Source organism: Larus michahellis, chromosome 7 (assembly GCF_964199755.1).
Source record: "Larus michahellis chromosome 7, bLarMic1.1, whole genome shotgun sequence".
In the NCBI taxonomy this organism is placed as follows: domain Eukaryota; kingdom Metazoa; phylum Chordata; class Aves; order Charadriiformes; family Laridae; genus Larus; species Larus michahellis.
Genome location: NC_133902.1, coordinates 9922362 through 9947734, shown reverse-complemented (window position 1 = coordinate 9947734; position 25373 = coordinate 9922362). Strand labels below are relative to the sequence as shown.

General features: G+C 40.3%; 1 protein-coding gene across 3 annotated transcripts in view; it reads right to left on the bottom strand.

The window, feature by feature from the left end:
- PITPNM3 (PITPNM family member 3) overlaps window positions 1–25373 on the bottom strand; it is a 91236-nt gene that overhangs the window by 7040 nt on the left and 58823 nt on the right. For all 3 annotated transcript variants that reach the window (XM_074595223.1, XM_074595225.1, XM_074595224.1), the window contains 10 exons: window positions 22812–23001; window positions 19856–19975; window positions 16807–16979; window positions 15690–15859; window positions 12845–13015; window positions 7463–7657; window positions 6609–6757; window positions 3586–3702; window positions 2794–2910; window positions 1159–1307 (listed from right to left, as the gene is read on the bottom strand). In XM_074595223.1, coding sequence (XP_074451324.1) covers window positions 1159–1307; window positions 2794–2910; window positions 3586–3702; window positions 6609–6757; window positions 7463–7657; window positions 12845–13015; window positions 15690–15859; window positions 16807–16979; window positions 19856–19975; window positions 22812–23001 — 1551 coding nt within the window. The remainder of the gene's footprint in view (window positions 1–1158; window positions 1308–2793; window positions 2911–3585; window positions 3703–6608; window positions 6758–7462; window positions 7658–12844; window positions 13016–15689; window positions 15860–16806; window positions 16980–19855; window positions 19976–22811; window positions 23002–25373) is intronic.

The window sequence follows — 25373 nt, the reverse complement described above, 5'->3', positions numbered from 1 at the left end:
AAAGATGATTATTGTATGATCTAGAAATTTATATCTGGTGATGAAGATTCTTAGAATATGTGTGCACAGCTTAATGAGCAAAGACAGGATAATTTCGTTCATTCCTGTTTGAAACTTATTCTTGCAGTCTAAAATCCCATGGGAGCTTAGCTTCTGAATACACCTTAATTTGTTTTTAAGTAACTCTCTTTTCTTGAATTGATTGTCTGTTCTATTACACTGAGGTAAAACATTTCTTCCTCCTCAATTAGCACTACATAAGATTGTAATTGACTTTGGACTTGGTTAACTGGTAGGTAACAACACATTCTGTTTCAGCTAAATTCATCCCACTGATTTTTGCCTCCGAAGTAGGGATTCAAAGGAAGCTGTAAAGCTACTTCCCAAGTTGCCAAGCAATTTAATTCTAAGTGCAGTATGAAACTAAAACTCTGTATTAAATCAAACTTGATTTTCATTAAACGTAAGATTTTTTTAAAAGCACAGCTACCCCCGTCGTGCACCTAGGCCACCAATTTTTATTTCACCCACTTTCATTCTTCATGCTTTACTTAGCATAGAGATTTTTAAAGAAATGCATTTTACTTCAATGAATTTTTATTTTCAGGCACTGGTATTTTTCTTTTTCTTTTCCCAATTTAAAATAAGCATGGTCTCGAGTACAGAATTAAGGTTTACTCTTTTGATCAGCCTGACATCAACAGCTAAACAGATGGCCGAGATCAAGGCAGTACATCCTCTACTGTTAATTTCAATAAGAAAAGCTTCTCACCAGTCTGAAGAACACAAAGCTATACCCTTCAGCAGTCTTTCCCCAACGAACAGGCTGCCAAATATCCTAAGTCATGTATTCTTGCCACAAGAAGACTGATTACAGTCATCCAGGCCCCATATTTTGCAAGATCAAGTGCTCTTAAATTCAATTCCACTGAGGATTTGTGTTGCAGTAGGGATAAACCCATTGGCCTGGGCACCTTCAAACCGGCCAGTAAAAAGATGATCACTGCTTCAAATCTATGTTGACACCACAGTGACAAGACCAAGAAAAGATAACTAACTGACAAAAATGTCTCTCTGCACCCCCTTCAGTCTTACAGCTCGGCGTCTTCCTGATCGTAACAACCCATCACAGCTGTAGTTCCAGCTTGGAGCTATTACCTGACCACCATTTTGATGGGATACACACCAACTCTCAGTCTCTTCTGCTTGGGTATGTTGTAGGATATCCGGCCACTGCTGTTGGATATCTCTGTGTCAAAGTACACCCACCTACCCGAAGACGGCTCAGTCATTATGAAGATATCAACCTGCAACAAACAACAAAACAGTCATCGAGTGTGATGGCAGGAAACACATCCCCTATTTACAAGACCTGCCAAGCCTACATCACATTAGTGTCTCCAACTATGGCTTGTACTAAAAGCTTACAAGGAGGTTTGAAAGAACTTCAAAACTCAGTAAAAACTTCACAGAGATTCCTCCCAGTTAGAAAATGCTTCCTAACACACAATACAAGAGTTTCTTGCCTTCGTCATTAAAGCACTCAGCTTAGCACTGCAGGTGTCAAACGAGGGTATAGAGCTCAGAAATTTGGCAGGAGCCCTACAATTTCGGTGTTCTTCACAGGACTACTATGAACCCCTTTAGTGCTCTATTCATCATTGTGCCAGAAGAACCTTATAAGTGAATAAAACGCGATCAGATTGTAGAAATTTATAAAAGCTAATGAAGAGCTGTGATTAAAATCTTCAAAACTCAGACAAAATCTGTGATCGTTTCTTGCGTGTAAACTCACACGATGATGCTGCTTTAAGTTTTTTTTACAAACCCTACGGGACAAGATTGAAGCAGCGATGGTCTTAAAAATATAACCTTAACTTACATTGACAGTTCCATGTGTATCAGCACAGGTATGCTGAATTCTATGACAAAATCTTAGATGCAGCACATCACTTATGTCTCGTGGACAGCTGTGACAGAAGGACGGTCATCAGAGACACGGCCCCAGAAACATTCCCACTCACAATATACTCCAAAGGAGGCATTGCCGCCAGCGGGCTGATACCTAGAGGCACCAGGTTAGTGCTGCAAATTAGCAGAATGGGCACCCACAAAAAAGGCCAAGTGAAGCCTCCACGCTTCGGTTGTACCCTCAGCTCAGCCGCATTGCTCTGTTAATTTCCACAAAAATTCTTACAGTCTCGGTGAATACGAACAAGCGTGGTATTCGCTTAATGCTTGGCTTTGTTCGCTGTAAGCCTGGTTACTGCAGGCAGCTTTAGGAGTGACAGTTCTAATCGTGTCACATTGCTACTTAAATTCTAAAACTAATCTTTACTCTTCCGTGCATAAGAGAAACAGCAGCCACCTAGCCTCCAGAATCCCTATTCCTTTATCTAGTTATCTTACCTGGATAGGAGGATATACATTTTTCTTTTAGTGATTTGCCAACAGCTATAAAATTCTTTTTCCTCCTTGATCAAAAAGTTAATGTTCTCCAGTAGGTGGTACAATCGGATGGCAGGTCCAGAAAACACTGCACAGCACACTCATCATTAACAAGAGGAGATGGCCAGCATCACGTAAGAAGGATGACAACTGGGAAAAAGGTCAGCTATCAGGAAAGCCCACTTACAGCATACTTTTGACAAAGTGATGGGGGCTAGTGACATACTTACACATTCCCCTCACTGTAAGGCTTTCTCTGGTACTATACATGTGTGCTACACTCAACAACTGTCTCTAGTAAAAGCTGATTCAGAAAAATAAGGAAATTGGTTACTCGGACTTTACCTTTTCACCTGTTAAAGCTACCATGTCCAGAGGTCCATACATAAAGCGCCCAACTAGTACCTGAGGACCGTCTTCTGCTGCAATGACGTCATTAGCTCGGTGATTAGCAGTCACATTCTGAAATAAGAGCACAAGGTGGGAAGGGTGGTGTTTGCTTTTGTAATGTTCTGTTATTATGAACAGTGACACAGAAACACAGTCCCGGACAGTGTGTCTGAGGTATGTCACAGAGCACCTTAGAGCACCCACAAAACTGCCTTCCTGTTTCAGCTGGAGCCAGGTTTCCACTAACGGTGAGTTCCTGAATAGACTTTCTAGTGAGAGTGCTCAAGATGACTAAATAAGAGAGAACATTTAAGGGAATGCCAATTACCTTTCACTTCAAGTGGTGCCATAGATTCACTCGATTACATGCAAGAGACACACACCTTAATTGACATTTCTAACTGAAGTGGCATCTGAAGAACGAAGAAAATATTTTTTTCTTGAGCTATGGATTCATGTAGGATATGAGAAAATAGAAGAGCAACCTCTTTGCTTAAATGAAACATAAGGCCCCTGTGTTATTTAAAGAAAGAAATATACTTTCTCTCAACAAGTAGTGATAAACCAAGAATAAATTGTTCCTATTCCCTAACTGTCAACTTGCTTGCCTCTGGATTACATTAGCAGTTTTCAGCTCTTTAGTCATATTCAGTTATGTAAACTCATGCTTTGGGAGATCAAACTCCATTTAAATTGCTGCCAAAGCCAAGTTCTATAGATGCCATATATATTCAGATTTATACTTACTCTCAATTTGACGTGTGTCCTTTTGCGCAGCCATTTTTCTCGTGGATTGGATGGACTTAATGTTGCTGGATCCAGGTTGTCATTTTCCTTGAAATTTACATTTTCATACCTCATCACCTGAAATTATATTAATATTTTAGTAAAAAGTGTGTGGCCTGGGGAGTCCTGGTACTTGGCAAAGAAAGAGAAAGTACACTGCTGCCCCATCTGAATGACGCTGCAAAGCCAAAAGCACAAGGAAAGCAGAAAGAGGTATGGGCCATATGTCCACATTAATTGTATAGACAAATAAACTGCTTTCACTCTGTTGGCCAACACTTCATCTCAAGTACTTATTGAACAGCTTTTCCATTCACAACAGAGCTTGCACATTCTTCCAGAGGAAATGGTGAAAACAAGCATTAGGATGGTATTGAGTGACAGTCACATTGTCTGCTTGTGTTCTGCAAAGTCAGTAAAGCAGCTTAAGACCATGGAGTATTTTTTCATGGCCTCAATGGGGTAAGAGGTCAGATTCCTGACTCCATCTGTATTACTTTCTACACATATAGCCAGCCAGAATGGTTCTTATCACCTTTTGGCTATTACTCACCACTGCAGCAAGTGATAGGCTCAGGATCTGGCTTGTGGCTAGTAACATCTGAAGATAAATGGACTATAACTTGTGGACATGCAGAACCCTAATACGTCACACAAGCTACACATTCTTACAACCTAAATATCACACACTTACCAAGAAACTCGCATGTCCAACTCAGATTTCAGCACACAAGCCAAAGATTTCAGAATCTTTGGGTTATGTCCTGTTTCAATTGAAACTACAAGCCCTGTCTTATTGAAATTTGTGGGTTGCACCCTGGGATCATGGATAGCATGAGGCTACTTCGTTTTGAATGAGCAATAGCTTAGTCTGTCTCGTTCACAAGCTAGCAGAAAATTACTCAAGTTGAACAGTTGGTTTTCTGTGCTGTCTGGAAGAGTGGCCTAGAATAATTTTGAAAGATGTCTCATACGAAGTCTCTTGAGTAAAATCCTGCTGCGTTCAGCCTTAGCAAAGCAGTTGGCATGCAACAAATCATAGTAATGCTGAGAGGTCAGTGAGTTTTTTAACAAATTGGCATAAATTCTATTCACTGGGGATCACACGCAGGAAACATATGTGCCCACAGGGCATTCAGGAGCCATTTTCTTAACCTTAACCCCCCAGCAAGGGCAGAATGTCCAGACCATGCTGGAACTAACCAGCCCTTTATGTAGTGCTGTAAGCTCACATATTGCTTTACAGGCATGCTCCAACTGCTTAAAGGGCTTATTAAATTCTAAAAGCTGTAATGCACATACAAGGCTACGTAAGGCAGAACAATGCAACTTGATATGAATGCAGAGAAATAATAAGTAGAATAAAGCAAGAATGATTGCTAACAGACAACTGGGCTCAGAGAGGCATTTGAAAGGAAAGATGGGAGAATGTTCTGATGAATTCAAGGCAAAAACCGTCCTGAGAGAGAACACGAGATGACAAGAGCTATAAGAGAGCTGCAAAGGGGAGGAGAAACATCTATGTACAATTATCTAGGGTCCTTGAACAGAAAAAATGGGGATTTGCACCCTGTCACTTCCAGTAGAAACCTCTCCTCTACTTTGGGATGAGCATCAAATAAGATTGCTGTTCTGGAGACTCTTCTTGTTCATGGAAAAACTCTTCAGCAACTTCTGCTCTGCCTTGATTACGGTGATGCTAGTTATAAACAAAGTTTTTTACATTAGCTTTTAAAATTCTGCATTGCTCAATGATACACTTTGACTGGAATCAGATAGACTAATGGATGTTCTAAAAGGACAGCAAGAGGCTGAAGGACCTTTAGAATTTCGTCAATTAAAAACAGCAATCAAAAACTCTGCAAGTGGTCTGGTTACCAGCCAGGTTGCTGCACTCACCACTGGCATGGGCATGTAAAGATGGGGCTCGCTACAACCGCATGGTACGACTCTGCCGCAGCTCTGGCCTGGAGGGAACTAAGCCACTGAGCTTCCATTCTCAGGAGCTGCCCGGTGAGTCTCCAGGGAACTAATGCCGTTGTCACCAGCACTGGGAGCAGGAGGTGGAGGGATTAACACTCAGAGACCGGCTAAAAGAAGTCACGAGAGAGGGAGGCACACTGACATCCGCCAAACTGATTTAATGAAAAAAAGTCACTCTGCAGTTTTCTGCATTATTCTCTCTACTGTTTGCCTGGCAGCAGCTGTTTCATCGTTCACTGGATGTAAAAAGCCACACTGATTCTTAGGTTAATCCAAATTAAACTGCTTGTGACTGGCTTTTGGGCGAGGGTCACTTTGGGTTCTTGAGGGACACTTATCCCGCAGGTTTCACTTGAACACCACTTAATCATTTTTTTTACCCTAGGTGAGATTTCTCAGCCTCATCACTTTCTGTAGAGGTCAGAGCACTGCGTTATCCCTAAGTCACTGCAAGCTGCTGTCTAATTACTGACACAGTAGGAACAAGAGACCCATCATATGACTGAGAGATAAATTCTGAAGAGACAGAGCACACAATGCTTTGAAATACTCTAGTATAGTTACAGGAGAGACTTGATTTTCTTATGGGAGTAGTACTTTCAAACTGCTGGTTTATTATCAAATGTATGCTAAAATTGGATATTTAGTAGGGAAATACAGTAGGGAGATACCTTATTCCTTCAAAATCAAGAGGAAATTAATACATACAGGATTATACTGACGTGGGGCATGGGAAGGGTGAGTGAGGTGTGCATGACTGCATCCCCAGGCACGCAGTCAGCAATAAGAACACCAGCCAGCAGTGCTAATGGTGGGCTCGCTGTCCCCTTCACCTCTCCAATTAATTCACATCTGTCATTCCTACACCCATTTGTATGTGACGCAACCACAGTTAGCCATCTAACTGAACTAAAGATTAAAAGACCGATCACCCTTGGAAGATGCAATTAACAATCACAAGGTTATTTGTTGCAGAGAGAAAAAATAAAGAGATCAATGACCTGTCTTAAAATGAAGGCCACAACGTCTGTTGATTCCCAGTAGCTGGCATGGAAGAGATGTGGCAGGGCCACAGTTGGAAAGGCTGTCAGCACATCTGGACAATACAAGGCATAATCTATTCGTTTTGTTCCCCACCACTTTGCAGTAACTACAAAAAAAAAAAAACCAAACAAAACAGCATCACATTTCTATAAAATATCTTCTTAATAAATCTCTTGCTGTCTTTATGTTTAAGCTAGATAATTGAATGAAGTCTTCTGCTTTTTTAATCTTGACATCTAGAGCCTGTTAACTTGAATGTCTGCAATCTAAACAGTTTTATTGGGTCCAAGTTTTGCGAAGCAGGAATCACCTCAGCACGATTCCCACTGCTTCCTGGTCCACGCAAAACGCACAGTGAAAGACTAGTGCTTTTATGATCATGTTATAGAGTAAGAATTGCAAATGTTCCCAAATAGTGAATGGAATATTGACATACGACTACAGTCCATAACAGGACAATATAATGATTTATAGCACTTTTAATTATGGGTAACAAATCTTATCTACCTATATTTCTCCATGCCTGGGACATGTGTCTAAACCCCTGTTAGTATGAAACCCTTAATGACTATTTATGAGTGGCACCTTAATATAAAAGTGACCTTACTTCTATTATTTTATCTACTTAATTACAAACAGAAGAGGAAGCTACATTGTATTATTTGAAATTGTAGCAACTTAGGCTGCTCTCATTCTCCCCAAATTTCCAAGCAGGTAATTTTCCTTTTCATAATAAACTTTTGCACAGAAAGGATGTGGAGGGAAGGGTTGTCGCCATATCAGACAGCACACGGCATCAGGCTTCACTCACTGTTGGTGAGGTATGCTGATGGCAAGCTTTCCGTTGACCCTGAGTTTTTACTGTTTGTGCTGGCCAAGCTCAACTTTCTTGTTTTTCCTTGTGGTTGATCAGATGCTTTTGGAGATCCAGGACTCTCCTGAGAGAAAGGTATGTTCATAGAGCTGTTCTCAAGGAACAGAGCACTGTGGTTGTGGATAGCATCACCTGCAGGTTACAGAAATGAAAATCATAAAAAACCCCCCCACCAACGGGATGAACAACATGGCTTTGGAACTAGCGTGTGTGTGCATTTTTTTTTAATTTGCTTTTAATACGGACCTAATGAGCGTTTTCCTGAATAATATCAGATATAATGACCATGGATGAAACTCCTTCAGCGTACGGAGGACAGCATGAGACAGCATGACTAAATGGGGAAAGCACACCCTACTGCCATCAAAACGCAATGGCACCTGTGTGCTTTGGCCAAGATCTTCCAAACTGGGTGGTGACGTTGGGAGGCAATTTTACTTCACACTTAACCCTATCCATTTTGAAGTCATTCCCTGAGAAGAGCCACACAGCCCTGGGAGTCTGTGACACTTCTCTTGTCCTCTTCCTGACACGAGTAAGATTACTTTAGAAAGAGAACCTTCAGCAAGGCTATCTACCTGTTTGCATGTTCCCAAATGGAACAGAATTCTCATTTATTCATACCACTCTGACAAAGCTATGGGCCATGGCTAACAGCTCTACTTAATGAAAAAAACACAGCCTTCCTCCTGAGATGTTCTGAAACATGTAAGAACAGACATGCATTTAAATAAAAGCCATACTGATAATTTTGCTTGAAGCACATCCCTCCTGTACCTAGGAAAGGCAGAACCTCAACTGAGAGAGGATATACAGCAAAATTCATATCGAAAGCAGCTGACTCCTCAGTGTTGTTTTTCAGAGAAAAAACTTCTTGGAGAGATTAAAACAGTGAACAAAAGAAAAAAGGACACCCAGTTCAATGCACACAATACAAAAGAAAGCAGACAGCCCTTGATGACGTATTGCTCCATTTCTGGGTGTATTTCAGTCCCATTCAGACAAATAACTGTAACCATGCTGTGCTCATCTTTCACATGGTCTTGGGTTGGGAACTATGTCATATGATTCTTTATGCAGTGGAGGCCTGGAATAAGTTTCCCTTCAACTTTTCCAGTCTTACCAACTCTCAACGCAGTGAATACCTCAATGGCACGCACCAGAGAACACAACAAGAAGTTTCTGCTTTCAAGGACACCATTCCTTAAGAATATACATTGGAAACATAAGTGTCTATAGATTACCAGAACTAGTAAAACATGTCACCATTAAATGAAAATGGATAGCAGCATAGCTCCCTACAACCTCCTCCCTTCCGAAAAGCAGACACAGCTAGAAAGATTCTGGCTTGTTTTGACATAAGCCTGAATATCTCAACTGCATAAGACAACACAAGGAGCTGCCCTCCAACTGAATCAGGGAAACAATTAAATTCTAACACTTTGTGATGGGTAGTAGTTTGGACAGAATATGTTCAATGTAGTTTCCATGGGAACATGTGCTTTGAGTTTTCATTAAAGAAACTGCAATGTACTGTTCTTTCAAAGGAATCTGTTGACGCCATACAGTAGGGAAAGCCATGTGTGGCTACAGGCTTGATGGAGCTGAAAAGAATGGAAGGATAATTTTATTACTTCCCATCTCAGGCAAACTATACAGACTCCAACACAGACAACTGAAAAGAAAACACAATGCTGCTTTCCTATTACTTACCTCACAAGATGAGGAAGTATTAAACGCTCTTTGTAGTGAAAGAAGCAGCACAAAGAAGTAAAAGGTCTGATTCTATGTCATACAGCAAGGTACCTGGTCCTTCTGACAACAAACCCTGAATTAGGTGGCCTACAATATCACAGCAAATCAGTTCACTGAAGAGAGTAGCAGAACCCACGGACGTAAGCGCTAAGGAACAGGGAAGCTGCCAAATTGCATCCCAATAAGGGTCTATTTGAATCAGAACCCTGATCCAAACATTAACCAACAGGAAATTCCACGGAGGAAGCTGCAATGAATCCCATCAATGAGAGCTAAATCTCCACGAAGTGCTCATGACTGGCAGTGCTCCAATCCATACGTTCTACTTCCCCTTCCAAAAGACTCACTGAAACAAAAAGGCTGTACTTTTAAAATAAACTTTCTGCTTCTGAATTGTTGTCGCTCTGCTGAAACTGTTGTAAATTGACCCTAATCTAATCCTTCCTCCCCCATTATAATTTTGCAAGAGTTTTGGTTTTTCATTCCCACTAAAATAGAGAGAGAAGTAAAAATAGTAACTTTGCACGGAATGGAAAACTTGTTGCGAGCCAACATATCTGCTAGCCAAGCTTTTCCAGCTTGGTAAGGGGTCTGGTGCCTTGAAACCTGTTATTTATTTTGTAATATTGCTAATCTAAGATCAGTAACCCTTCTCCCTATGAAGAGATCAAAGCAATAAAATGGAAGGCATTTTTGGCATTTTTTTCTCCCTGTTTCCTGAATTATCTTAATTTTAAAAAGGTAGGGCAGCCTGCCTTCATCTCTGTAGGTCAGGTCTTTGTTGAATTGTAAAGGAAGACAGAGAGTACTGGTTAGAGATAAATAAAATACACATAATACTATTTTTTTTCCTAAAAGCCCTGTGCTCAACTTTTGACTAGGACAGTCTACTTGTATCACTATTCCATTTGAATAATTGAAACAGATACTTCCCATCCAAACCAACCTTTCTCATGGCTCTGTTTGTTACTAAAGGTCCTTATCCTTTATCATACTAATCTAAATTTACTATCTTGCTTGATAAGAAATAAAATAAAGGCAGACCATTTTACAGAGTCTCATCTTGGACAATTATGATAGCTACAGCCAATACAAAGAGGCAACGCAACTTCCTCAAGGTCACGCAGTAACCGTCTCCAGACAAAACTAACAATATTTTATTTTATGCATATACAATTGGAGAAGTTCTGTGCTTTTAGACCTTAATTTCTATCTATACATAATAAAGATGACCAGTTGGACCAGCCATAGTCTGGACTGGCAACGCTGCACATTCCTTATAAATAAAACTTTGCAAGAGAAAAATTTTCTAATTATTTCAATTGTGCTGCAAAGTAAAATGCGAGGTAGAAGCTCAAACAGTAAAGAGGATTATGATTACCTAAGTTTTGCTATGTCAAATGCCTAAGAAGCAGGATAGGTTGAAAGCAGGTGTTTTGAATTAATACATAACCCCCAAGCAGATACATCATGTCATAAGCAGCAAAGCAAAAAAAGGAATTAAATCTCACACGTTAGTGTCAAAAGACATAATTGGTGGTAGATCACAGAGCTGTCACAAAACTAAGGCTCACTTACGACAGCTACAAAAGCACTTTGATTATGAAATGTCAACTAGGCAGCAGCTGAGAAAGCTGCTGTTTAATGAAAGGTCAAGGCAGCATGGCATTCTCCAGGCTGTAACATAACCTGAACTTTGTACCTTGCCCTTATAGTAAAAAAACCCCACAATTAATAAATTGAATTTATGTCTGAACCATTATCTACCACTACGTCTTCTGTCAGCAATCACCACAGATGAAAGAGTTATGAAGATAAATGTTTTCTGTACCTGCTCTGTATGTCTGGCAGTGCTTTCAATGCAGTTTCTTTTACTTTCACTTGTCTGTATATCATCACAGCAACACAAGATAAATATCCCCTTAGGAGGTGATTTCTGAAGAAGTGGGATGCCTATCTATCCAGCACATAGGTTGAAGGTATGTCAGACAGTAAACTTAATCTTTGCTAATTTTTCTTTCTCTTTGCATACAATGTGTTGACTCTATACATTCAGAAAACTGAATTAAAACCATGCCCCAAATAATTTTATTAAGCTATTTTATCAATAGCCTAATAATGTCATCGCATCCACACTAGGAATAGTATCAACGGAAGATTCAGCTGCACCTGATCAAGTAATTGACCGAAACGAATATTTCTCTGGGCTAGTCAAGTTTCTGTGATTGTCAAAATTAAGCCTGGTAAGAGCCAGCTTTCATCATCACTAAGCTCTTAATAGATCAGTCCATCACACACACAAACAATACCACATTACTACAAACTGAATGACCCCGAGGGCAGACTTAGTGCTAAGTACTGATGCCTGCTGGATGCAAAAGGCAATCCTCTAGATAAATGTGTGCCCTGCTCTTTCAAGTCCTGCCGTTTAAGTCTTAGATGTTTCCTGATTCTCAACGGAAAAAGTAAATTTGATAAACTAAAAGCTTCAAGATAAACCCCACGTAGGGTTTATCAGCAGCTGGCTCCAAGAGTTTCATTTGATTGGCAAGAACTGAAAGGCAGCTCTAGAAATCCACCCCCCACACCGTGCTATCACTGAACTGTTCTGCTACTCAAGATCAACTGTTGCTTTTCAAACATTGATTTAATCATATTCAAACTGATTTGCATCCAGTGTACACCACATTTAAGCAGATAAAACAAAGGAGTTGTGCATATCTACCGCACAAAACAGGGTCCAAATGATACAATTCCCCTAACTCCAACAAATAGAAAACACTGCCATTTTACTACATTAGCCTCCAACCTTAAACTCTGAATCCCGAAAAGCCCTTTGAAATATCCTGCTGAGGCTTGAATTCATGCCTGAATCTGTACCAAAAAGAATAAATCTAATGTGCATGCACATACAGATATACACTGAGCAATTCCTTTTTTTGCATTATATGACAAGTCAAGATACTTTCCACCTATATGATTTTATCTCATTTTCTATAAAGTCAAAACAGCACAATTTGTTCTACTAGCACCTTGCTCATCCACATCTTCATCTTTCTTCTCCACAAATCAGTCTATTTCTGTTTTTTTCGTGGATTCAAACATTTATTATCCAACACAACTATTGTTTTGTAGCCTACTTAGGAAAAGAGCAATCAAAAGACGATTTGCCCAAGTACATATCCACAATGAACCAACCACAAGTGACCAAGAGAAACCATATCTGAAGATCTAGGCAAAGGTCAACTAATTGTAAAAATAAATTGTTTAAAATTATAGTCAAAGACATGGAAGTTTACAAGTGACACTTCAACTAGAGCAGTGGTATCACCTTCCAACCCCTCGTTAACACAACTAGTATTGCAAAACTCATACGTAAGAATCATTTTCTCTTGGCAATCTTCTCTGGTTCCACACTTGCTAAATATGTCTATGCCATTCTGTCACAGATGACTTGTTTTTAGCATGTTAGCGCACTGGTATTTCAAATCCTCTTGAGCTGTGTAAGGAGAGAATGCTTAAGAGAACAACAGGTAAGGAGAGCTATGAAAATAGGCACTGTACCTAACTGGTGAGATCTTCCATCCCCTAGTGGGTATCTCTGGTACCGCGGGACAGTGAATGGAGGCAGGAGATGGAATCTTTTCTCCAGCAATGGTTCAAGTCTGCAGGCAGAGGGGTCAGCAGAGTGAAAGAAACTGTACAATTGGCTGCAGGCTGGGCGGACCTGGCATACTTGGATGAGAATGAGACAGAGAGAGAGAGAGTTCAGTATTGCCCCTTTACGAAGGGAGGTTTGCAAAGAGGTTTACAGAGACATCACAATTTGAGACGCAGGCATGCAGCAGATGTGAAGACCAGACAGAGAAGCAGACAGAAGTAAGGAAGAAAAAAGAAGTTTTAAAATCTTGTAAAGGTATTATTGAGCATTACAGCTATGATGCTCAGCACTTCAAATATTTACCAGCACAATGGTTTGATGGGCCTGTTACGTTCAGAGGACTTAAATCTAGGTGACAGCAGGAACAGGTAGGTTACAGAAAGCACTGCAGTTTCTGAAGTGACATTACAGGAGGTAATGTATAGAAATGAGGTTGGTCACACTATAGCAGCAAATCAGTATTTATGATTCTTGATGAAGGTGTGGAGCTCCAGAGGTTTTGGGGCTGTAAATGCAAATCTGAAAATCACTTACTCAGATAATAAGGCATTCTTTTGACTAAACACGCAACATCGAAGCAGAATTTATACTCAGATCACATGAGACTGCTAACGTCTCTAAAACGGTCAAGTGTAGTCACTTCTCACCACACCACACTTCAATCACAATAAATCTTGCCAGCGCAAGCAAATCAGTTCATTATAGGCTCATTAAACTTAGTACAGTTTGTATAGTACAGCATTACACGTTACAACATCAGTTTATTAACTGCAAGAGTAAAGGAATGACTCAAGTATTTATAAAATACGTTTGGGAATCTTATGTCTGCTCCCTATGAACTCCATGCAAGCAAGTCTATTCTTTCTTTCTCGTCATGCTTAATACTAACTGTCAGAGCCAAACATAAAGGAAGTGCTTAATCTAATTAAACCATTGCCTAATTGCACCTTCTAATACTTCTTGTACAGGAACTTTTCCTGTATATATCTGCTTTCTTTATATAGGCAGACAAAGAAAGCCAGGAATGCAAACAGCAGGGTTATGAAAGTTGTCAGCATAGGGCAAATTATGATATTTAGTAGCAGCAAGAAAGCATGTCCTCTGAGCTACCAGGTGTGTTCACACCCCTCTTCCAACTTGGCAAAGGAATATAGCACATTACGTTCCAAAGCAGATTACTTCGTACTAGTGTGGCATTTAGCAGTATTAATTCCCACTGAGAGCAAGTGCAAAACACCCTACCAATACCACCATCCCAAGGTAGAACAGTGACACTTTGTGGATGTAGCTAAATGCTCATGATAAATTTGGAATTCTAAAAAACATCGGCATTTTCATAGGGTAGGCAAGCCTCTTCCAAGGATAATCAGCACACAGAGAGTGGAAGAATCTAGCAGAGACACACAAATGATCAATACTTTAAAAAATAAGTACTAGACAATGAGAGGACCACAGAAGAGTGCTACAGGGTAACCAGAACTGGCAAAGAAGCACTAAGGGACCAAGAGAATATTCGACGGAAGAAAATTAAATTAAAAGGTATTTGGCAAGGAAATAAAAAACACCCTCAACTCCCTGCCCTAAACCCCCTGCAAAACTCCCACCATCTTCACAGGGAAGTGTTGCTAATCTTGTAAAAAAATCCCAAAGACAGAAAAACAAACTGCAGTGCAGTTTTCAAAGCCAGCCATCATCTACATAATTCTTGTTCACTTCCCTGACAGCTCTTTCACAGAAGCAAAAAGCCTTAGTTTGTGAGAAAATATATATGAATTCTCATTCTCTTTAGCTGAGCTTTGGTTTTGGTTTTTATTTGAATAAAACTGAGTATTGCAAATATGATGAATGAAATGCAAAATGGGAGTTTAATTATGCTCTCTTCTAAGTCCGTGGAACTTGCTATAAAAAAAAAATAATAAAATCCTACTAGATTTCTAAAGGCTCTGAAAGATGAGGGTTTGGTCATTTTTTTTTTAATTATGGCAGGTAAAATAATTTTCAGTTTATATTACATTCCACTTTATTCCTGCAATCAAATGTGACTTTGAAAGCTCAGTCAAATACATTACTCAAGCCTATAAATTGAGAATAAACTGGGACTCTTCAATTGTTGTCTCTTCTCCCTACTGCAACTGATTTTTCTCCCTCACCTGATCCACAAACATGTCATTTCCTATGGAGAAGCTGTGCTATCCAAACCACATACAATACAAAGAGGCAAAACACACACTGAATTTTGAAAAGTAAGGTAAGCTCAGACATTAACTGAAAAACCAACCAAAATCCAGATGTATTTAGAAATAAAACAAAAAATCCTGTATGTGTCTGATCACTAGGCTGTTACCAGAGAGGAAAAAATGGCTCACAACACACATGGGGGCCAAATTTACCCATGAAGACAGCTGTGAACGAGGTGCAATGCTGAACCAAGCATAGATGTTATTTTTGTTATCTTTTCAAGGACTGATCCTTACTGAGGTGTAAGCTTCAGGTTGTGTGACACGGAATATACAATTAACAGCAGAGCAAGAGACACAGTACTGGAAGTGGGTGAGAGCAGCGACACCCCCAGAACGACCCTCACGACCTCACTACCTACCTACACTAACACTCCCATCTTTTAGAGGAAGAAACTTACCTCACTCCCCAGTCTCAAACTAGGCTTCTTTATTTACCTCCTCTTGTACAAGTCTCTTTTTTTACAAAGGTCATCAAGCAGCCTGTACTCTAACCCTAGAAAGAGCTTACCATCCAGGCCAGGCAGAACAGTACTCCTCATGGCCAGCACCAAACCAAGCGGCGATCCAAAGAGGAAGAAATCAGACACCTCAAACTCAAATCGGCCCAGGTTTACTTCTGAGAGACTGGAATTCACAGGAGGAAAGTCTGCACCATCTTTCAACACACTTGAGTGGATGCTGAGCAAAGAAAACGCACTGATTCAACAATAATGAAGAGGGCAGACACTTTACAACATATCAATATCCAGAAAACCCAATGGTTTGAAAATAAAAGCAGAATAGTCAACAAAAGCAAAGTAAAGTACGTTCAGTCAAAGCAAGGAAATAAAATTACCTTAAACTGCTACTAACAAAACTGCCAGACTTGAAGTAAAGCAGAGTAGTAAGTCTGCACCATACTCAATTGTAGCACAAATGAAACTTCAACACACAATAAGATTTCTCCCTCTGCATCACTCCCAATGAAATAAAGGAAATAAGATGACGGATAGAGGGAAAAAAAGCACAAATAGCTTAGAACAGGCAGAAACAATGAGACAAAAGGAATGCTTATTTTCCCATCAAATCTGTGTTTTAAAGGTTTCTTAGGATCCAGGAAAGCTAATTAAGTTAACTCGCCCTCCCCCAACCTCCTTCTCACTTAAGCCAAATATTCATGCAGGGGTTTTTGTTGTTGTTTTAAAGCTGATCTGAATAGCTCATAGACCAATGGGAGCACCTAAAGCAATTATCTCACTATAATCAGAGTAATAGGAAGTCTGTAAGTGAAGTCAGAGAGATCTTTAGAAAGAAAATTCTAACAGAAAGTTAGAATTATAAAGCATTCATCCATCTGTATTTGTGTGGGCAGCACTGAAGAAATGGAACTACTTGCATTCAGTTTCGCATATTTAAAACTCTGCAACTGAATAAAGATTAAATAAAAAACTCTCCATGTGTGAGTAAATTTATACCAGATCCAATATATCTATGGTTTCCACTGGGGGTTATACAGGGTATACAGGGACTTTAAGCAAACCTTAAGAAACACACCACAAACAAAAATGATGCTGTTGCTGTGGTGCTGACAGGCTCCGTTTGATGGCAAGCCTATTTCTTTTACTCAGTCATCAAACACCAGTTACCTAGACAGGAAAGCATGATGTTGGGTTATAGTATCACAGTCATAGGTGGATGAGTCACTCTGTTTCCTCGGCAACGGCTTCTCATCCTCCATGATTCCCGAGATGTCAATATTGCTTTTGCTCAGGCGCTTGCTGCCCCCTAGACTGGAGTCCTCTGCTAAAAGGGGATTATCCTTCAGAGAATGAACAGAGCAAAAGGAAGATTTAGACAGCGACCAAAACATGACAGAGCCTGCATGAAATGGCTGCATTTATACACATGACCTTACTTTATCCAAGAAAGGGTGGAAGTAGAAGATAAGGAAAGAGATGAAGACTAAATTTCTCTGTAAGATGTATAGCCTAAAAGCTGGAAGGAGAACGAGGAATTTCAGGGGGAGGAGGAGGACTAACACAAAAGCTTTAACCCTCATGACTTCATCATTCTTAGAGAACTATAAATATCATAAGATAATCAGAAAGCGTCTTACCTGCGTGCACAAAATGCTCATTACAACATTAATGGTCTTGCTCATTGTGTTCCATGGATGTGGGACCTGAATTTTTAAGACTGTGAACTTCTGCAGGATGCAAGAGGAGACCAGTGGTACCATATCTTTAAGGTACCCATTAAAATTGGAAATAGATTTATTTGTTGTTCATTTCCTCCAGCACTTCTGCAGATTGCACCAGCATCCTCCCTGACACATCCCTATTACCCCCAGACTTTTATTCCTACATCCCTTTCAGCAGCCAATGCAAACGCTGCTTTTCAAATCAAACTCCATTGGACTGAATCCCCCATTCGTTTTTAAAAAGGAATTCCTGCCAATGTACTGAGAAAAATTTCTGCCTATACTGTAGAAGTCACTACCTGTAACGGATAATCCTGACTTGATTATTTAGCGTGTACTGGAAACTAAAATACAGAAACCAGACTACAACACACAAACCAACAAATACTCACCTACAGTAGCAGAAGAATGTACAGAATCACAGAATGATAGGGGTTGGCAGGGACCTCTGGAGATCATCCAGCCCAACCCCCTGCCAGAGCAGGGTCACCCAGAGCAGGTGGCACAGGAACGCGTCCAGGTGGGGTTGGAATGTCTCCAGAGACAGAGACTCCACCACCTCTCTGGGCAGCCTGTGCCAGGGCTCTGCCACCCTCAGAGTAAAGAAGTTCCTCCTCACGTTGAGATGGAACTTGATATGTTCAAGTTTGTGTCTGTTACCTCTTGTCCTGTCACTGGGCACCACTGAAAAGAGCCTGGCTCCATCCTCCTGACACCCACCCTTTAAGTATTTATAAGCATTGATAAGATCCCCCCATTCTAATTCCTTGTTTACATTGCCTCATTAAATTACCAGGCCCTCTCTCTCCAAAAGGAAGTTTCTAGTGCCTAAAACTGTGAACTATCCAAAGAATGTAATGGTCACTGCATCTCCAATCTAGTTTATTATTACAGACCACTTTGAAACAAACAGAGTAAGAAGGGAACAACATAAACTTAATTTACTCTACTTTCAGTTTACAACCAGAACGTAAAATGCAATGGCTGAGAGAACCTCAGTCTCATCCTTATTTCCAGCTAGTTTCATTTCACAAATGCCCCTGACATTTGTGAAATGGTAAAGTAAAAAACTCTTATATTCCTGCATCTCAAACTCTTCCAAGGAAGGCAGAAAAAAACCAAACAGTAAAAAAAAAAAAGAGTCCTCCTGAATGTGTTTCACAGGAGCAAGCTGAGAACAATAGACAGAAAGACGAGATAAGGAAGGAAAAGAATACTTAGTTCTTCTGAACACACAGAGTAGTAGAGGTGAAGATGGGAGGAGAAAAGGGAAAAGATGAAGAGAGGAATGGGAAGAGAAGCTCTGTGGTATCAGGAAAGAGGAATACAGGAAAGTTGAAACTGTAAGTGCAGGGGGGTCAAAGGAGCCTGTACTCCCTAAAGCCTGTTCCCCACCCTCAGGTTCATGAAGCAGCCCTTGCACAATCAACCCCACTGCAGGACTCGGATCCAGGAGGCCCATTTCTCCTTTTACTTTGCTTGTAATGCACTGTTTTCAGCGTCGGTGCTATCAAAGGCTGGCTGCTGAGAATCCAGAGCCCTGTGATTAATGGTGAGTAATTCTCCTTCCTGGAAACATTTAGAGGATGTCTCTTTGCTCAAGAGTACTCCCGTCACACATAGCTCTCAACCAAACCAAGGAGACCGGTATCACTGAGCCCATTTTTGAGGAGAGAGGTTAACTAAAGAGTCAAGAGATGAACAATTTGGCCAGGGTCACAAAACCATCCAAGAACGGAGCGTGGGCACCCCACTCACTCAGTGTCAGCTCTGATCTGCCACACTGCCTCTCTATACCCACTTGAGTCTGAAGGACATAAGATTAGTTGAACTTCAATTTTCTTTCTTAAGTGCGGAACGCAATAAAGAAGCTTACGTGCTAGCATTACTTTAAAAAATTGTGCTTTTACTATCATAAAATCTTTCCTGGATTACTGTTAGAATTAATCCTTCCTTCTTTCCAAATGTAGCACTCATAGAGACCCTGTTATACTCAATGGTCCATTCACAGATCCACAGGTGACTTCCATCCCTTACCAGGAAGGAGGCATTTTTTCACCAGTGGCTAAAACTTATTCATGAACACATCTGAATGCTAGACTACCCCCAGGCAGTAGCATAAGGAATTCCAGACCCTATGTGAACAAATAAAACAATTATTAAAAGAAAGATTAAAGATTTTAGCAAAAGCAGGACCCTAACAGAGATTACTTACAGAGGACGTGTTTGCATCTACAGCTGGGGATACAATAAGGGGCACTTGGTTACCCTACTTTAAAGATTTACAGATAAAGCCTTCGCTACTGATTCCTGTGTATCATAAAACTGAAGCTGTAGACTTAATTTTCAGATAGCGATTTTTTGATATATGAGCAAAATCCCACGCTATCGTGGCAAATTACCAAATCCTTAAATTTTCTCTCGTTTATATGGAGCTGATTTCCTCCAGGGAATGAATCTATAGGGTTTCAGCTGTGTGGATTTTTTCTCTTCACCTGGATGCTGCTGATGCTTCCTCTCCTGCTACTGTTCCGACTCTCGTCAGCTGTATTAGAATTATAGCAGATGGCATCAAAGCCCAAAATTCCTCCAATGCAGTCACCAATGAGACACACCTGAGGAAATAAAAAGATTTTTTGGGGAGATGTAGCAAGTGTTTTAAAAGAAAAAAAGGCATCACAGTACTGCAGAATAGTTGCTGTCTTACTTTACACCCTTGTTCCTGGTTTTTTTTTGTTTGGTTTTTTTTTTTTTTGTTTGGTTTTTTTTTTTTTACACCTTGGTTCTTACTGCAGCTGAAAATGTGGCCACTTTCTCCCACTTCCTTTTATCTCCAGACTATGCCCTAAGCCAAGAATATCTGTCCCAGGGACTATTTTGACCAGCTGGGACTTCTGCCAAATGGGCCAGGATTCTTCCAGCTGTTTGCAGCCAGACCGTGGCTCGGGAAGTCCAGATCACTGGACAACCTGTCTCACAAAGACTTCATGCCATTAATGTTTCCTTCACAGTCATACCGGGAAGAGGATCTCAACAGATTAAAACCAGACTGGTACTCCTCTGTCAGAACAAGGGAACGGAACCTTTAAATGAGGTATTAAGCAGAGAGATTCACTCTTGCTTCACATTTAATATAAACATACAAGCTACCTTCAAAGTATGGACCTGGGAATTAAAATACAGAGTACTAAAACTGGGAATTCAATAGTTGGAGTACACTAGAACGTACCTCACAAGCCAATTCCACTGAACTACCTCCCATCCGATAGAAGATTGTTCTTTCTCCCCGTCTGCCTGCCTGTGTCTGAGGATGAGTAATAGCTGTATCACCTTTCTCCTTGATAACAACCCCCACGGTTCCACAGGTTCCAGAAACCGTTTCTATCCAATTCTCAAACTGAAGCAAGTGTTTAGTCTTGTTCCCAACTCCGATTAGTTTAACAGAAGACATTACCTCTCCTTACAAACCTTAACTTGCTTCTAGCCTTAATTCAGCTTGGCTACAACACTAAACTACAAGTTTTGGCTAACTGGACGCTGTTCATGATTTCTTCAAAGTGAAGCGACTGCTTTGACATGCAGGTAGGGAAAAAACTCGAACTTCTCTCAGTGCATCTGCACATACCACATGCTCTTAACTGAGTACACTTCGTGGGATAAAAACATTTTAAAAAATAAAATAAAATACCAAAATACATTAAGGTGACTTCTATCCTAAGACAATTCTGCTTCTAAAGTTGTATACAAACTAACAGCATGCTGACTTACTCTTTGATTTTCAAATTCCTACATCACACAATGAAGTCCACAAAGAACTGAAAATTATATGATACAGGTAGCCTTAATAAAATTAACAGCATATTTTGTGGAGGATTAATAGTATCTCCTTCAATTTACCATTACATTTCTAATCCTCATTATTAGTGGCATTAAGGTAACGGTGTTAACTATTTCTAGATACTGTATAACACCCAAAAGACAATTTCTGATCTAATGAACTTGCAATATAAATGGACAGAAGAGACCAAAATATGAAAGGAAGGATACACTCAAGGTGGGGGGTCAGGTTATATGGTATGTATTTTAGAAGTGCAGGACTTATTCGGAGGTAGAGTTGAGATTTCAATCTAAGGACCAAAGCAAAGCACTGTAGACAGCCCAAAGAAGTCACTTCCATTCTATCAGTGCCAATAATTGTTGACAGTGAAAATTCCGTGGAGCATACAGAGGTCATACAGAGTTTTCCACACGAAATATTAATATATATGTTTGTAAAACACACCAAGGAGACTTCTTTGTAGCTTTGTCAAAGACAAAAAACGCAAATATTTTTCACAAATAGTTCTGTAACTGCTGCAATTCTTCTTTACATAACCTCACCTTTCATCATGTTCTGTCACTGCAGCTGGGATGATTTTATGCTTCAAGCATAAAAGCACTGTGGAGATTAAAACTGGCTTCAAACCAAATTTTAGTCTAAAAATACTGATATGCCACAGCATAATCTTATTACTGCTATGGAAAAGAATTTGTGAAATAAGACATGTGTTTTCCTTCAAAGATTACACTGTACTCTATATTAAATATTGTGGGTTTTTTTTTTTTTTTTTTTTACTTTTTCTGAAGTCTGGAGGTCACTATACTTTAAGGAAGTGCATGTTTCCGGCTACATAGAAGGCCCCATCACAAAATAATTTCAGTAACTCATACTGAAGTATGAGTTAGTATCAGTATCATATCTATCCTACGTGAAGCATGGAAGCACTGGGTTTTGTAGTCTAAAGATGGAGAAGCAAGAACAATAACTGACATGTCAGCCAGAAGTCATCTGCAGGTGACTTCACTGGGCAGTGGGTCACACCAGAAAAATGACACGACTTTCCCAAAGTTACTCAGGAAATCTGCAATACTGCTGGCAACTGAGTATTTGCCTTCTAAGTTTCTTTACTATCAGTTTTATTACTATCATGATGGAGGCAAAAAAGAAATACTAACAGTTAAACGTTGGATTCCTTATGCTTTTAGTCAGAGATGTCCCAACTTTTCTATCAGCTACAGCAGGTGTGTGAGGAACTCAGTAACACAGATTATCATTTCTCTTGGGCTCGCATGCTTGTTCACTGCTTGATATACCACACTTACTGTCCAACTAGGCTCTTATTCATTACCAGAGTTCGTAGCAAGACTTTAGGGGTCAAAATGCTTGTGGGAGAAGGTACAGTATTCTTCTACCAACTGAGTAAGTGCAGGTTAGATACTGCACAGGTTTCCAGAATTGTCTTTCTCATGCTGGGCACCGAGAAGGCATTTTGCATAGGTAATCCCATGCTAACATTCATTCATCATATTTGCAGTATTGTCCCACGCTCGTAACTCAAAACCCTCAACACAATGGCTTAAAAAGAACAGCCTTGCTCCGAAGGAATTTGATATAAGAGAAAATATTCCTACCTGTCCATTAAAACCAGCCCCATCTGTAGATTTGAGAAATTCATTGTAAACTTGATTGGCTCTACTAATCACCATGGCAACTGCATCCTGGTACTGAGGGGATGAAACAGCCAGCAAGGGCAAAGCAGCCAGTGGGATGTGATCTTCACTGCTGCTGAGACAGCTCTCATCATAGCTGTAGGGATTTAGGCTAGAGAAGGACATGTCATCATCAGGAAAAATGCAAGAGGCAGCACACAGCATTAGAGAATGAACAGTTATTAAGAGAAACAGGTTGGGCTATTGCAGTTCACAATGACAGAATACAGGAAAGATCATTTTATCACAGAATTGAACAGCTTAAAAAAAAAAAATCAAGGAGTTACTGCTTTATGTGAATGAGATTATGCTAGAAGGCATTTCTGTAATTAAACATGCTTGGTGCAATTTTTCCACATACAAGTAGGCATAATTTAGAACAGCAAAGAGATTATTCAGTTTCAGCTTCCCCCCCGTATAAGGGCTTACTATAGCAAAGAATGGGACTGAATCATCACAATGGAATTTTGTTTCCTAGAACACAAGCGTGACAGATGTATTCTTCAAAAGCATGTAAAAACATTCTTCACAGCGTCCCATCCTTTCAAAAAGCTGCACACATTCTGATATACGTAAATGCTTGCATAGTAACATTTTGTAAAGAGGAGGTGACCCGACTGAAAATGCAAGCTTAAACTTGATGTCAGCTTTATTTTAGCTCAGATGCGCACCCTGCAAGTTTCTCAGTAAATCTGCCAATCATGTCTTGACTGATTTTTGTTGATGAGTGGGTAAAACAATTCACAGAGAGCCAAAGACACAAGGCACACCAGTGTGTGCCAGATTCTCTCACAGTAAGTTGACTGTCCTTCAGAGATTAAAGGAAAGTCAGAAGAATTTTGGATAATTCAGCTCATCCAAAGTTCACCTAAGGCTGCAGGCAGGCAACTTCAACACTATTTTGTATTCACTTTCTTTAGGAACTTGGCGGGCTACCACAATATTAAAAAGCAAGCTGCCTGAAATGCAATCAGTCTATGTTTTTGCTAAAACTTGCATCCTTGAGGCTATTACCAGGGTAATGGAAGAACAGAAGACTTGTAATGCTCAAGTATGGAGGCTGGTCTGTGTTCAGCCTCACGGGACGCTTCCACACTTGTCTCTTGCTGAAGGACCCCAGCCATTTGTTATTTTTAATCCAAAGTAATATAACTCTTTCTGGGTCCTGCAGCTCAGCTAGTCTGCCAAGCTGTGTCAATTTACTAAGTAACACAGCTTCATTTTGCCAGCTGATTAGATCATCCAAATGCACAGCAGACATACAAACACTAAACTCTTCAATATGAAAAGCAAACCTTAAAACCCTACATAAAAAGGCCTCGTTTCCTATAACAATTGGTAGACAAAACCTCAGAAAGGGAAAGGGAGAAACACAGGAGAAAAAATAATTACGAAGTTAATGTTTGAAATGGAAAAAAATACCTGCGTATGTTTTCATAATAAAAGCAAAATGCGAACAATATTCACAAGATAACTACACAAAACAGAGTCAGTGGAAAAATAAATAGTTGGTATTTTTTTTTTTTGTGGCTAAAGGAATATAGATCAAACTGAAACTGAACAATTATTGTCTAGACAATTAATCACAGTTAATGGGTTTAGAAATGAGGGTTTGGGTTTTTTAATTACAATTTATTTTATTGTAAAGGTTGCAGTCACAGAGACCCCTGTTGTTACTGCAGATACAACACAAAGGGAAGAAAGATCTAGACCACTGAAAGAGCGTATGGGGAAGAGATGAAGATGTTTATCATAGGGGACGTGCCAAGTTATTAGTGCTGAAGCTGAGACAAACAGGTAAAATATCAGCGCTGGAGCTGAGAGGAGCACAAGTCTCATTGTCTTGATGCACTGGCAGGACGCTGAAGGAGATCCTTCCAAAGCACCAGCTTGAAAACATGACACTTCTGCCAGGAACGACTGGACCAGATGATCCTTGAGGTCCCTTCCAACATGGTATTCTATGATTCACTTGCACAAAGGCTGGAGATGGGGAGGGAAATCACAAGGAAGCAGCTGAAATCACTAAGTGTAAGAGCCTGGCAGATAAAGTTAGAACCTAACACCTCCCTGATAAAAGGCAGCAAACAACGAGGCTGCAAGGCAGAACTGGTCTTCCATGGTGGGTAAGAGCACACCTGGCTCCCAGGGGAGAAGTGACTGATGGCCTGGGGGCACTGGCCACCAGGGACAACTGAGACTGCACCATGGTGATGGGGGCTGAGGGGTTATTCAGCTTGGGGGGGGAGCAGGGAGGAAAGGAGCAATGAGAGAATAAAAGCTTATTCTGAATGCAGAAAGCATCTGGCTAGATGCAAGTCAAGACAAAACACTGGTCTCCTCAAAACCTCCTCAGCTCAAGCAGTCCCTGACCATGGCAGAAGTGAGAGGAGAAAGCAGAGGGGGAGATCACCCATATGGTAATGCTTGTACGGGTAACTGCCACACAATTTTTTGACATTTATGGTTTGGCTATCCGCACTC